General features: G+C 41.4%; 1 protein-coding gene across 1 annotated transcript in view; it reads left to right on the forward strand.

Annotated features, from left to right (window-relative positions):
* SDC3 (syndecan 3) overlaps window positions 1–12,948 on the forward strand; it is a 1,714,638-nt gene extending 1,701,690 nt beyond the window's left edge. Inside the window, exon 5 of the mRNA XM_044084708.1 lies at window positions 11,423–12,948. Coding sequence (XP_043940643.1) covers window positions 11,423–11,589 — 167 coding nt within the window. The 3' untranslated portion in view covers window positions 11,590–12,948. The remainder of the gene's footprint in view (window positions 1–11,422) is intronic.
* Window positions 12,949–13,840: the final 892 nt, after the last annotated feature.

Here is a 13,840-nt window from a genome sequence, read left to right on the forward strand (position 1 = left end):
TCTGTCCTTGACCTAGCACTCTTGTGTGGGGTCATTTACTGCACTGTTATAACTTGATATTACTTGTGAACCTCTGCTATCTCTGTAAAAAAAAAAAAAAAAATCTTGCTTTTTTCCCACTTTTCTGAGAGTTAAAAAAGTTCAGTTACAGGCTTGCTGTTCCTGAACTGTTTGAAAGTTTCTGTGAGGCCATTTTTGCTTGGGCTGAAGGAGGGTCTCTGTGTTCATCAGTGGCAGTGACTAACATTGAGCAGCTTCCCTGCCCCCCAGAGAGGTGGTTACTGACTTGAAACTGTAGTTTTATTGGCCACTAGGGGTCATTTCCATAACTCCTTCATCTTCCTCTCTTAAAACCTAGTTGCCTCGTGGTTTGAGCGTCTTTTCAGGCTTGTTGGCTGTTGGTGAAGCACCCTCCAAGAGGAAAAAACGCTGAGAGAAGAAGGGAGCCACTTTTGAGATTTTAAGTATTTTTCTCTGTTTATTTGCTAAGTTTTTCTGCATAGCTGCCTAGCTTGAGCATTTTCTGGCTTGTTAAACTTGATTTCTGTATTAGTAGCTGTATTTAGAGCACAACCAAAAGCTGTTTGCTGAATTTCCTGTTTGCACTTAATTTTAAATCGTTTTTTCTTAAAACTTGCATATTTTCTGTCCTTGACCTAGCACTCTTGTGTGGGGTCATTTACTGCACTGTTATAACTTGATATTACTTGTGAACCTCTGCTATCTCTGTAAACAAAAACAAAAAAAAAATCTTGCTTTTTTCCCACTTTTCTGAGAGTTAAAAAAGTTCAGTTACAGGCTTGCTGTTCCTGAACTGTTTGAAAGTTTCTGTGAGGCCATTTTTGCTTGGGCTGAAGGAGGGTCTCTGTGTTCATCAGTGGCAGTGACTAACATTGAGCAGCTTCCCTGCCCCCGTAGAGGTGGTTACTGACTTGAAACTGTAGTTTTATTGGCCACTAGGGGTCATTTCCATAACTCCTTCATCTTCCTCTCTTAAAACCTAGTTGCCTCGTGGTTTGAGCGTCTTTTCAGGCTTGTTGGCTGTTGGTGAAGCACCCTCCAAGAGGAAAAACGCTGAGAGAAGAAGGGAGCCACTTTTGAGATTTTAAGTATTTTTCTCTGTTTATTTGCTAAGTTTTTCTGCATAGCTGCCTAGCTTGAGCATTTTCTGGCTTGTTAAACTTGATTTCTGTATTAGTAGCTGTATTTAGAGCACAACCAAAAGCTGTTTGCTGAATTTCCTGTTTGCACTTAATTTTAAATCGTTTTTTCTTAAAACTTGCATATTTTCTGTCCTTGACCTAGCACTCTTGTGTGGGGTCATTTACTGCACTGTTATAACTTGATATTACTTGTGAACCTCTGCTATCTCTGTAATAAACAAAAACAAAAAAAATCTTGCTTTTTTCCCACTTTTCTGAGAGTTAAAAAAGTTCAGTTACAGGCTTGCTGTTCCTGAACTGTTTGAAAGTTTCTGTGAGGCCATTTTTGCTTGGGCTGAAGGAGGGTCTCTGTGTTCATCAGTGGCAGTGACTAACATTGAGCAGCTTCCCTGCCCCCGTAGAGGTGGTTACTGACTTGAAACTGTAGTTTTATTTGCCACTAGGGGTCATTTCCATAACTCCTTCATCTTCCTCTCTTAAAACCTAGTTGCCTCGTGGTTTGAGCGTCTTTTCAGGCTTGTTGGCTGTTGGTGAAGCACCCTCCAAGAGGAAAAACGCTGAGAGAAGAAGGGAGCCACTTTTGAGATTTTAAGTATTTTTCTCTGTTTATTTGCTAAGTTTTTCTGCATAGCTGCCTAGCTTGAGCATTTTCTGGCTTGTTAAACTTGATTTCTGTATTAGTAGCTGTATTTAGAGCACAACCAAAAGCTGTTTGCTGAATTTCCTGTTTGCACTTAATTTTAAATCGTTTTTTCTTAAAACTTGCATATTTTCTGTCCTTGACCTAGCACTCTTGTGTGGGGTCATTTACTGCACTGTTATAACTTGATATTACTTGTGAACCTCTGCTATCTCTGTAAAAACAAAAACAAAAAAAAATCTTGCTTTTTTCCCACTTTTCTGAGAGTTAAAAAAGTTCAGTTACAGGCTTGCTGTTCCTGAACTGTTTGAAAGTTTCTGTGAGGCCATTTTTGCTTGGGCTGAAGGAGGGTCTCTGTGTTCATCAGTGGCAGTGACTAACATTGAGCAGCTTCCCTGCCCCCCGTAGAGGTGGTTACTGACTTGAAACTGTAGTTTTATTGGCCACTAGGGTCATTTCCATAACTCCTTCATCTTCCTCTCTTAAAACCTAGTTGCCTCGTGGTTTGAGCGTCTTTTCAGGCTTGTTGGCTGTTGGTGAAGCACCCTCCAAGAGGAAAAAATGCTGAGAGAAGAAGGGAGCCACTTTTGAGATTTTAAGTATTTTTTCTCTGTTTATTTGCTAAGTTTTTCTGCATAGCTGCCTAGCTTGAGCATTTTCTGGCTTGTTAAACTTGATTTCTGTATTAGTAGCTGTATTTAGAGCACAACCAAAAGCTGTTTGCTGAATTTCCTGTTTGCACTTAATTTTAAATCGTTTTTTCTTAAAACTTGCATATTTTCTGTCCTTGACCTAGCACTCTTGTGTGGGGTCATTTACTGCACTGTTATAACTTGATATTACTTGTGAACCTCTGCTATCTCTGTAAAAAACAAAAAAAAAAATCTTGCTCTTTTCCCCACTTTTCTGAGAGTTAAAGTTCAGTTACAGGCTTGCTGTTCCTGAACTGTTTGAAAGTTTCTGTGAGGCCATTTTTGCTTGGGCTGAAGGAGGGTCTCTGTGTTCATCAGTGGCAGTGACTAACATTGAGCAGCTTCCTGCCCCCATAGAGGTGGTTACTGACTTGAAACTGTAGTTTTATTGGCCACTAGGGGTCATTTCCATAACTCCTTCATCTTCCTCTCTTAAAACCTAGTTGCCTTGTGGTTTGAGCGTCTTTTCAGGCTTGTTGGCTGTTGGTGAAGCACCCTCCAAGAGGAAAAAACGCTGAGAGAAGAAGGAGCCACTTTGAGATTTTAAGTATTTTTCTCTGTTTATTTGCTAAGTTTTTCTGCATAGCTGCCTAGCTTGAGCATTTTCTGGCTTGTTAAACTTGATTTCTGTATTAGTAGCTGTATTTAGAGCACAACCAAAAGCTGTTTGCTGAATTTCCTGTTTGCACTTAATTTTAAATCGTTTTTTCTTAAAACTTGCATATTTTCTGTCCTTGACCTAGCACTCTTGTGTGGGGTCATTTACTGCACTGTTATAACTTGATATTACTTGTGAACCTCTGCTATCTCTGTAAAAACAAAACAAAAAAAAATCTTGCTTTTTCCCACTTTTCTGAGAGTTAAAAAAGTTCAGTTACAGGCTTGCTGTTCCTGAACTGTTTGAAAGTTTCTGTGAGGCCATTTTTGCTTGGGCTGAAGGAGGGTCTCTGTGTTCATCAGTGGCAGTGACTAACATTGAGCAGCTTCCCTGCCCCCGAGAGGTGGTTACTGACTTGAAACTGTAGTTTTATTGGCCACTAGGGGTCATTTCCATAACTCCTTCATCTTCCTCTCTTAAAACCTAGTTGCCTCGTGGTTTGAGCATCTTTTCAGGCTTGTTGGCTGTTGGTGAAGCACCCTCCAAGAGGTAAAAACGCTGAGAGAAGAAGGAGCCACTTTTGAGATTTTAAGTATTTTTCTCTGTTTATTTGCTAAGTTTTTCTGCATAGCTGCCTAGCTTGAGCATTTTCTGGCTTGTTAAACTTGATTTCTGTATTAGTAGCTGTATTTAGAGCACAACCAAAAGCTGTTTGCTGAATTTCCTGTTTGCACTTAATTTTAAATCGTTTTTTCTTAAAACTTGCATATTTTCTGTCCTTGACCTAGCACTCTTGTGTGGGGTCATTTACTGCACTGTTATAACTTGATATTACTTGTGAACCTCTGCTATCTCTGTAAAAACAAAACAAAAAAAAAATCTTGCTTTTTTCCCACTTTTCTGAGAGTTAAAAAAGTTCAGTTACAGGCTTGCTGTTCCTGAACTGTTTGAAAGTTTCTGTGAGGCCATTTTTGCTTGGGCTGAAGGAGGGTCTCTGTGTTCATCAGTGGCAGTGACTAACATTGAGCAGCTTCCCTGCCCCCGTAGAGGTGGTTACTGACTTGAAACTGTAGTTTTATTGGCCACTAGGGGTCATTTCCATAACTCCTTCATCTTCCTCTCTTAAAACCTAGTTGCCTCGTGGTTTGAGCGTCTTTTCAGGCTTGTTGGCTGTTGGTGAAGCACCCTCCAAGAGGAAAAACGCTGAGAGAAGAAGGGAGCCACTTTTGAGATTTTAAGTATTTTTCTCTGTTTATTTGCTAAGTTTTTCTGCATAGCTGCCTAGCTTGAGCATTTTCTGGCTTGTTAAACTTGATTTCTGTATTAGTAGCTGTATTTAGAGCACAACCAAAAGCTGTTTGCTGAATTTCCTGTTTGCACTTAATTTTAAATCGTTTTTTTCTTAAAACTTGCATATTTTCTGTCCTTGACCTAGCACTCTTGTGTGGGGTCATTTACTGCACTGTTATAACTTGATATTACTTGTGAACCTCTGCTATCTCTGTAAAAAAAAAACAAAAAAAATCTTGCTTTTTTCCCACTTTTCTGAGAGTTAAAGTTCAGTTACAGGCTTGCTGTTCCTGAACTGTTTGAAAGTTTCTGTGAGGCCATTTTTGCTTGGGCTGAAGGAGGGTCTCTGTGTTCATCGGTGGCAGTGACTGACATTGAGCAGCTTCCCTGCCCCCGTAGAGGTGGTTACTGACTTGAAACTGTAGTTTTATTGGCCACTAGGGGTCATTTCCATAACTCCTTCATCTTCCTCTCTTAAAACCTAGTTGCCTCGTGGTTTGAGCGTCTTTTCAGGCTTGTTGGCTGTTGGTGAAGCACCCTCCAAGAGGAAAAAATGCTGAGAGAAGAAGGGAGCCACTTTTGAGATTTTAAGTATTTTTTCTCTGTTTATTTGCTAAGTTTTTCTGCATAGCTGCCTAGCTTGAGCATTTTCTGGCTTATTAAACTTGATTTCTGTATTAGTAGCTGTATTTAGAGCACAACCAAAAGTTGTTTGCTGAATTTCCTGTTTGCACTTAATTTTAAATCGTTTTTTTCTTAAAACTTGCATATTTTCTGTCCTTGACCTAGCACTCTTGTGTGGGGTCATTTACTGCACTGTTATAACTTGATATTGCTTGTGAACCTCTGCTATCTCTGTAAAAAACAAAAAAAACAAAAAAAAAAATCTTGCCTTTTCCCACTTTTCTGAGAGTTAAAAAAGTTCAGTTACAGGCTTGCTGTTCCTGAACTGTTTGAAAGTTTCTGTGAGGCCATTTTTGCTTGGGCTGAAGGAGGGTCTCTGTGTTCATCAGTGGCAGTGACTAACATTGAGCAGCTTCCCTGCCCCCCATAGAGGTGGTTACTGACTTGAAACTGTAGTTTTATTGGCCACTAGGGGTCATTTCCATAACTCCTTCATTTGTCCTCAGAGGAGTGGTTTAAGGCAGTAACTTGTAGTTTATTGGCCATTTTGGGTCATTTCCTGTCTTTTCCAGCCCCCTGCTATAAATCACGCTTTAGCGCGCATTAGCGCGATTTAGCGCAGAGTTGCCACTGTTGCACACTAGGGCAGCGCCGGTTAAGCAGGTTTAAATTACTCGGGCTACCTAAAGTCCACTCTTCAAATTTTCCCTTAAAACTACCTTCCTCGAACTATACTACTGATCTAATCAGCGTATCCTATAATTAAAAAGATCATCTCTACTTGACTCCAAGTAGACTATTCTCTATCTGTTAAACGTAGCACTTCCTCCTACAGTACTTATTACCTTGATACGGCATTCTTGTCATAGACAGCACCCCAAAAAGGCAACCCCCCATTTCTCGGTCACCCACGTCCCCCGGAATCTTTTTTAAAGTTTTTTTTGTCTATTCCTTCTAGCATGTCGAGGGATCAGTTGCTAGTGTCCTCTCCTGCTCAGCTGGTGAACCTGGGAATATTGAGGCAATGTTACAATTGCCTCATGTACACAGACAACCCTCTCCTCCTCCCACAAAACACAAATACATGCGTGAGATGCAACTATACGGCCAAACTGGAGGCTGAGCTCTCTCAACATAGGACTGGCAAGACCAGTCAGGAGGAGAAGGTTACCACACACACTATAGACCCAGTCTCACATAGTACCATTACAACCTCAAATCATACACATAAACACACAAAGACATACTGGAGGCTCTGATCAAAAATCTACCAAAACAGCAGAGGCCACCAAAGCAGACACCCAAACAACCACCACCTCAGAACACAACACCTGCAACACATAGACCTCACAGTCAGAGTGTCAAACAGTCACAGCCCTTAAGGCCAAACACAATGCCAGACACACTAGTCATTGGTGACTCCATAGTCAGACACACTGACGCCACGCACACCAGACTGATTAAGGAGAAGGACACAGTAAGCTGCCTGTCGGGCTAGAATCCGCCACATAACGCAAGCACTCAGGTCTCTCAACAGCAGGTACAAATATGACTCAGTCATTGTCCACGCTGGTGTAAACGACCTGAGACGCACCTCCTTGGACTACATGAAAAGAGACATTGAGGAGCTCTCTGATTATGTAGCCCAGGCAGGTATGACCCTGACCTTGAGCAGTATCCTACCTTCACCAAGAATGATGCCACAATACAGAGATAAGATGATCAGCTTTAACAATTGGCTTAAACACTGGTGTCATTCAAAGGCGATCCAGTGTCTGTCTGCCTGGGATGACATGCTGGACAAGCCACGCTGCCGCAAGGGACGGCTTGCACCTGTCACCCTGGGATTCCGGATATTGGCAAAGGCTCTTGCCACCCCCATAGTGCCTTTTTAGGCAAGGCTCAAATTCTAAACCTACCACCCTAGAACACAAAAAGGAAAAACTAAGGGTAATGCTGCTCAATGCCAGAAGTCTAAATCTCAAAATGCACGACTCGAGGCCCTTCTCAGTATGGAGAACATCGATGTCTGTGCTGTGACAGAAACCTGGTTCAAGGCTCCTGAGAGCACCCCAGCGCTATCAGGTTTTACCTCATATCATGCATTCCGCCCCAAAATCCGGACAATACCAAGAAAGGAGGGGGGTATCCATATTCATCAAGGACACCCACACCTCAAGACTGGTGGCAACGCACGATGCATCGGAGACCATCCAGGTGCAATTAACCATAGGTAAGACTGCTCTGCAAATTGTAGCATGTTACAGGCCACCCTCACAAACTCAGGAACCTCACATGGCCTTCCTGAAAACACTAGAGGGGTTAAATGTATCACCAAACACCATCATACTAGGTGACTTCAATTACCCTAATATAGACTGGGAACACTACTCAAGCCCAAACACCCTAGCCCAAAAGTTCCTGGAATTCATAAACTCAAATGCCATGGAACAACTAGTCATCATCCCCACAAGAGGAGATAACATACTTGATCTCATCATCACGAACATGGGAGCACAATGTTCAACACCGGAGGTGTACCCCTCACTGGTGAGATCAGACCACAAACTAATCTCGCTGGAGGTCCTCATCCCACCCCCACCTGAAATAAAAAAGACCACAGTAAAGAACTTCTCAAAAGCCGACTTCACACTTCTAAAGACTAGTGTGGTCTCCTTTAAGGCCCCCGAGCCGGCGGAAAACAGTACTCAAGACGCTGAATCACTTACAAATGCCTTCTACCAGCACCTGCAGGACTGCATGGATAAGGCAATCCCAAGCAAAACAAAGACTCTTTGCACCAAAGGCAAGCGTCCAGTCTGGTGGACCCCAGCCATAAACAAACTCTAAAACAAAAGGAGGAAGCTACTACAAGATAGAGCAAAATCCTTAAAAGGTAAGACACCCTTGATCACTATAAGTAAAAAACTAAGAGCTCTCATAAAATCATCCAAAGCAAATTTCGAGAGAAAAATAGCTAAAGACTCAAAAGACAATCATAAGGCCTTCTTTAGCTATGTTAGAAACCTGGGAGGAAACTCCCAGATATGCTCAGAGCTAGTTCAAAATGATGTGAAGATTACTGATCCTACAGACATTGCCAACATACTGGCTGACAGGTTCAGTGCAAACTCCCCAAAAGGAGAGATATCTATACCAAACGATTGCAGCCCCCAAACATCTCCAGCGCCCAAGTGAGAACTGCTCTCTCCAAAGCAAAAACACAGCATCCATGGGACCTGATGGTGTCCCCGGCTGTGTGCTCCATGAACTCAATGAGGAATTAAACCCACAGCTAGGACAGCTGTTTAATCAAAGTCTTACCTCTGGATACGCACTCCAGGAGTGGCGCACTGCAACTGTGGTACCACTTCACAAAGGCGGTGCCTCCACCGACCCTGGAAATTACCGGCCCATTAGCTTGACAAGCCTTATCTGCAAAGCCATGGAGAGGATCATAATGGACCTCATAAATAAAGACATAGGGAATTTGCAGACTTTGGATCCAACCCAGTTTGGCTTTGTCAAAGGCAGATCATGCCTTTTAAACTTGGTTGACTTTTGAAACAGTCACCAAAGCCATTGATGAGGGAAAGGCAGTCCATACAGCCTACCTCGATCTGGCTAAGGCCTTCGATACAATACCCCACTCGGATATCATTGAAAAACTCATCAGCTTAAATGTCAACCCATACATCACAAGATGGGTTGCAAACTGGCTGAGTGACAGAACCCACAGGGTCAGAGTTGCTGGCGCCATGTCAGACTCAAAGCCTGTCACAAGTGGTGTCCCACAGGGCTCAGTCCTGGGCCCACTCTTGTTTGGCATCTACTTTTCCAAGTACAAGCAAACACAGGAGGGTTATGGCTGACAAAGTTTGCAGATGACTGCAAACTGGGCCATAGTAGAAAACACATCTGACACAGATATCCTTCAGAAGGGTCTCACAGAAACGGATAACTGGTGCCAGAGCCACGGCCTAAAGTTAAATGCCAAAAAATGCATAGTCATACCCTTCGGGAAAAACAAGGTTACCCCTAGCTACCAAATAGGTGGCAATCCACTGAGCACAGAAGAAGTTATCAGGGACCTGGGGACCCAGGTTGATAGTAGTCTGTCATTCGACACCCGTGTAGCTAAAGTAGTTAGGAAGACCTTCTACATTGCCCACCTTATCATGAAGGGATTCTCATCTAGATCAAGGGAGGTCATAGTCTCCCATTACTCATCACTCATCAGACCAATGATTGAGTACAATGCCCCATTCGGAATGTATCTGACCCGACACTTGCAGCAGCTGGAGAGGCCACAAAAGTTCCTCACCAAAAGGATAAAGGGTCTCAAAATCTGTCCTATGCTGCCCGACTGAAAGAACTCCAGCTCTATTCAGTCGCCACCGCTTGCTCAGAGGTGACCTTTGCCTAACATACAAGGCCATGTCAAACCCAGATTTGATGAATATGCTTCACCTCAAAAAATCTAGATCCATCAGAGCCACAAGGGCAGGAGACTTAAACCTTGACACGGCTATTAATAGGACGTGCTGGAGGGATATATTCATCACCCAAAGACTCCCTATGCTGTGGAACAAAATCCCGGTACATGTGAGGCAGAGCACCTCGCTGGCCTTGTTCAAGAGAAATCTTGACCAATGGATGGGAGATCGCAGATATACCCCAGGGATTACCTCAGTGTCACTGCTCGACAGAGGCACAGCAAAATAATGGGTATAGTTCCCCATACTAAAGGGGTGGCGTAAGCCACAAAACGATGGGCTAGGCTTGTAAATGCCCTCGGGCAGATAGCCTAGTATGAACCTATGAACCTATGAACCTAAGACAGAAGTTGGAGAAGAATTTATCTGCAAGGGTGTTAGCTATTTTTTAAGATTTTAGTGACTGATGGAATTACAGATAAGATTGTTGTATTGCTAGGTATTGTTTATAAGGCTCTGATGATCTGTACGTAATTAAAGAATATCTTATGGTTATCCTTTGCTGACATAACAATTTTTAGTTCGTAATTAGCTCTTTATGGTTCAACCTTGCTCCTTGGTTCTTTGTTAATTCTTTTGAGGCTGATTAAAGCACAGTGTTTTCTGTTAATCTTTGGAGGTGTGAGGCTTTTCCTCTTACTGAAAAGTTTCTTTATAGTTAAGCTCCACCAGCGTATTTTTTTCTAAGCTTGGCATTTTTTTTGTGGTGAATAGGAAGGATATCGAGCCTCTTAAAAATTGCAAGAGCTGAGATGAGCAAACATTTTGGACATGTATAATTACTTGTGTAGGGTCATCGAGGGGTGGGTGACTTTTGAACTATCTCAGCATGTCCTTGATGTCCTTCAGGGATCATTTGCATATATCCCAGTCGGTCTCCATTACAGGAGGTCTAAGGTAACATACACTGAAAAATGTAGCCTGACTGGATTTTCTGACAGTTTTTACTGAATGGTGCATCTGTGTGACTTTTGTACCCTTTGGTTGGATGTTAGTTGGGATATTTAATATTTATGGACATCAGCTGAGTTTAAAGCCTTGTGTTTCTAAAGTATAGCCAAACAATCCACTTATGCTGTACTGATAAGATTGCTAAAAAGGCTGAAATATGCAAGACCTAGGATTCTTTGGCTTTATTGCCATAAAGACTAAAGTAAAATGTAAGTGGCATTCAGAAGCCATACCACTATGTGCCACCAATACAGTTTATGGTAACACACCATGAAAACTCTACCTTGGGTGGGTTTTTCCTTGCAGTTTTCTCTGAAGGTTTGTCTGTGTATCCCTTTTATCCTTTAGTTTGGATGTTAGTTTCTGTATATGAGTCTGTCTCTCTGCCTTTGCATGTGTTTGGGTGTGTATGCGCTGTATGTGTGTGTGTTTGTGCAGACATTATTAAATATATTTTTGGATGTAAAATGTGTCCTCCAACAGTTATATAGCCTATGGCACTTTGAAACATTATGTGGAGGAATTTCTTTACATCAAAATTTTAAAACAATGTATATACTAATTATTAAATAAATATAAAACAATTTATCAAATAGCCCATTCTCTAACAGCAATAATGGCTTCAAGGGTGGCCATTATAGGGAAATAACATTCCATCCTGGGGTATGGAGGCATGATGCCTGCTTACATTGTTTCACTGTATTCACCTTATTCTGTTTCCATTTACATGCCCATCATATGCAGTTTGCTCAGTTTTCCAGCCTCTTGTTACCTCCCTTGTGAATTTGAGCTAGTGCCAATTCTATATGCTGTTCCTAGTAGAACATTTAAATATTAAAATCAATGATAACTTAAATGTTGATGAATAAATAGATAAATATGTATGTTGTATACACACAGGATTGGTTTATAAGTCTAGGTAAATTCCCCTAGTTGCTAAGGTAACCTCCCTTTTTTCTGCCTTTCAGCTGTGATTGTTGGAGGAGTCGTTGGAGCGCTGTTCGCTGCCTTCCTTGTTATGTTGCTGATCTACCGAATGAAGAAGAAGGATGAAGGAAGCTACACACTGGAAGAGCCAAAACAGGCCAACATCACATACCAAAAACCTGACAAACAGGAGGAGTTCTATGCATAACACAACACAGAGTGCCTCTCTAGTTTTCATTTTTTCTCTCTGCTTGGACTATGAACAAAGTAACTTTTAAATTAAGAGTTAGTCGCAGAACAAATGAACCTTAACCTTTTCCAGTTCCAAACTGTCCTCCAGTCCTAGCTGTGAAACACATGGCAGCTAATCTGAGTGCCTAATACAGGATATTATGACAGAATATTTTCTGAAATTGAAGTAGCAGTAATAATAAGTAGTAATACTTATAATGACAAACATTTTAAACATTTTTGTTAATATCAGAAACAATCAAATGATAATTGAGGGGAGTAAAACGTATGCAGGAAAGATGTAGAGGTTTTTTTTAAATACACGTCAGTTGAGGGTAAATTGAAAAGCAGTAAACTGGTACTTTTGGAGAAGAGTTTTAACGATCACTGATGGTTTTCTACATTGATTTATAAGCACAACTGTCATGGCTTTGTACTAAGACATTATGTTGAGAACATAGTAGTCAATAGTTTATGACTCTCTTATGGCCACCTGAATTAGATGAAAGGGTCAATTAGTTTTCTGTTATGTTACATTGTTTTATGGTTGCTTCATTCTGAATCAGTGAATAACAGCACACGGACACTATTCTTTCACTCAAACATTCCATTTTACTGGTCTTGAAGCTAGAGGACAAAGTTGTTAGCTGACACCTAGGCAAGCTATTAAAAGAGAACCCTGCTTTAGCTGGAATTAATGTGTGCTCAGACAGCTTTCTGAAACATTGTCAGATGACGTGCATTATGGAAGGTAGTAAAGTTTGCATTCCAGGAATAGTAACTAGAAAACCTTTATCTGTGAAAATCCTAGATAATATGAAGTTTACCCAGATAGTTTCTAAATTACTGCACTGTTCCCCACCAGAGTTAAATATGAATAAATGTGGCAGTCAGGAAGCTTCAGTCCAGCTTAGAGTTGTATGAAGAACATCACATGAAACCCTTTGTCATCCTGGGCTGTAGGCACTGTTGGTTGAAAACTGAAGTAGAGGCATTACTTTCTACCATCAACCATGTGTTGGATCCTTGTTGGAAATCTATTTTTATAGCCTTTTTAAAATTCTATACTAGACTGCACTATGTTAGAAGTGTGTGTTATTTTAAAATGAATGTATATCAAAGAAGGAAATTGCAGTAGTAAAACAAGTGGCCCCTAGTCCCAACCTCAAGGGCAAAATTAGTTATGTTGCTTTGTCTGGCTGAAGATCCATTGTATTCAGAGTGGCCTGATCATTTTGTGGGCCACTTTGTAGGTTCATAGGTGTGTACTAGGCTAATGGCCCTGGAGCCTTTGCAAGCCTAGCCCAAAAAAATTGCCCAGGCACCGTGCCACCCGATGTTAGTTCACGGTGCCCCTATCCAGTAGGGCAACTGGAATGATCCCTGGAGTGAACTTTCTGTTTCCCATCCACTCATCAAGATTTCTCTTGAAGAGGGCCAGCGAGGTGCTCTGCTTGACATGAATGGGAAGCTTATTCCAGAGTATGGGCAGTCTTTGGGAGATGAACGTGTCCCTCCAGCATGTTCTTTTAATTGTGGTAATGAGGTTGTGATCTATGGAGCGTGTGGTGTGGGGGATTGGGATTTTTTTAGGTGTAGCATTTCAAGTAGGGCTGGGTCAGATATGGCTTTGTAAGTCAAGCAGAGATCACCTTTAAGTAGACAATAAGAGACTGAAAAAAGCTAAACTTTCTTGAGTCTGTCCATGTAGGTATGTCATTAAAGCCTAGGATCCTTTTTGTGAGGTACGTTTGTGGCCTCTCCAGCTGTTGTAGGTGTCTGGTCAGGTGCATGCCAAACTGGACGTTATATTCAATGATTGGTCCAATGAGGGATGATGACCTCTTTCTTCCTGGATGCGAAACCTTTGGAAGACAGTTTTGCAGATGTTTGATAGTTAATTAAAATAAATAGAATGGTCCTTGTTTGTACTGTAGCTTGGAAGGTACAGTATTAAGTTATGGGAGAAAGATACATTTTCCATAGTTTGTACATCTCTCTATCTCTCTCTCTCTTTATATATTTTTTGGAAAATAATTTACCATCCTGTCTGTCCACCAAACTACTTTGGAAAACAAACATTTCTGTTTAGTGGTCATTAGATGATTAACAGAAGGTGTTCTTAATCAAGCTAAGCTACTGTTTTCTGTCATCTTACATCTCCCACGCTGAGTCATATAGGGCATTTTTACAACCTACCTCTGAAAGAAAAAGACAGCTTTCAGAGC

Source organism: Protopterus annectens, chromosome 1.part1 (assembly GCF_019279795.1).
Source record: "Protopterus annectens isolate FY-2018-M chromosome 1.part1, PAN1.0, whole genome shotgun sequence".
NCBI lineage: Eukaryota > Metazoa > Chordata > Ceratodontiformes > Protopteridae > Protopterus > Protopterus annectens.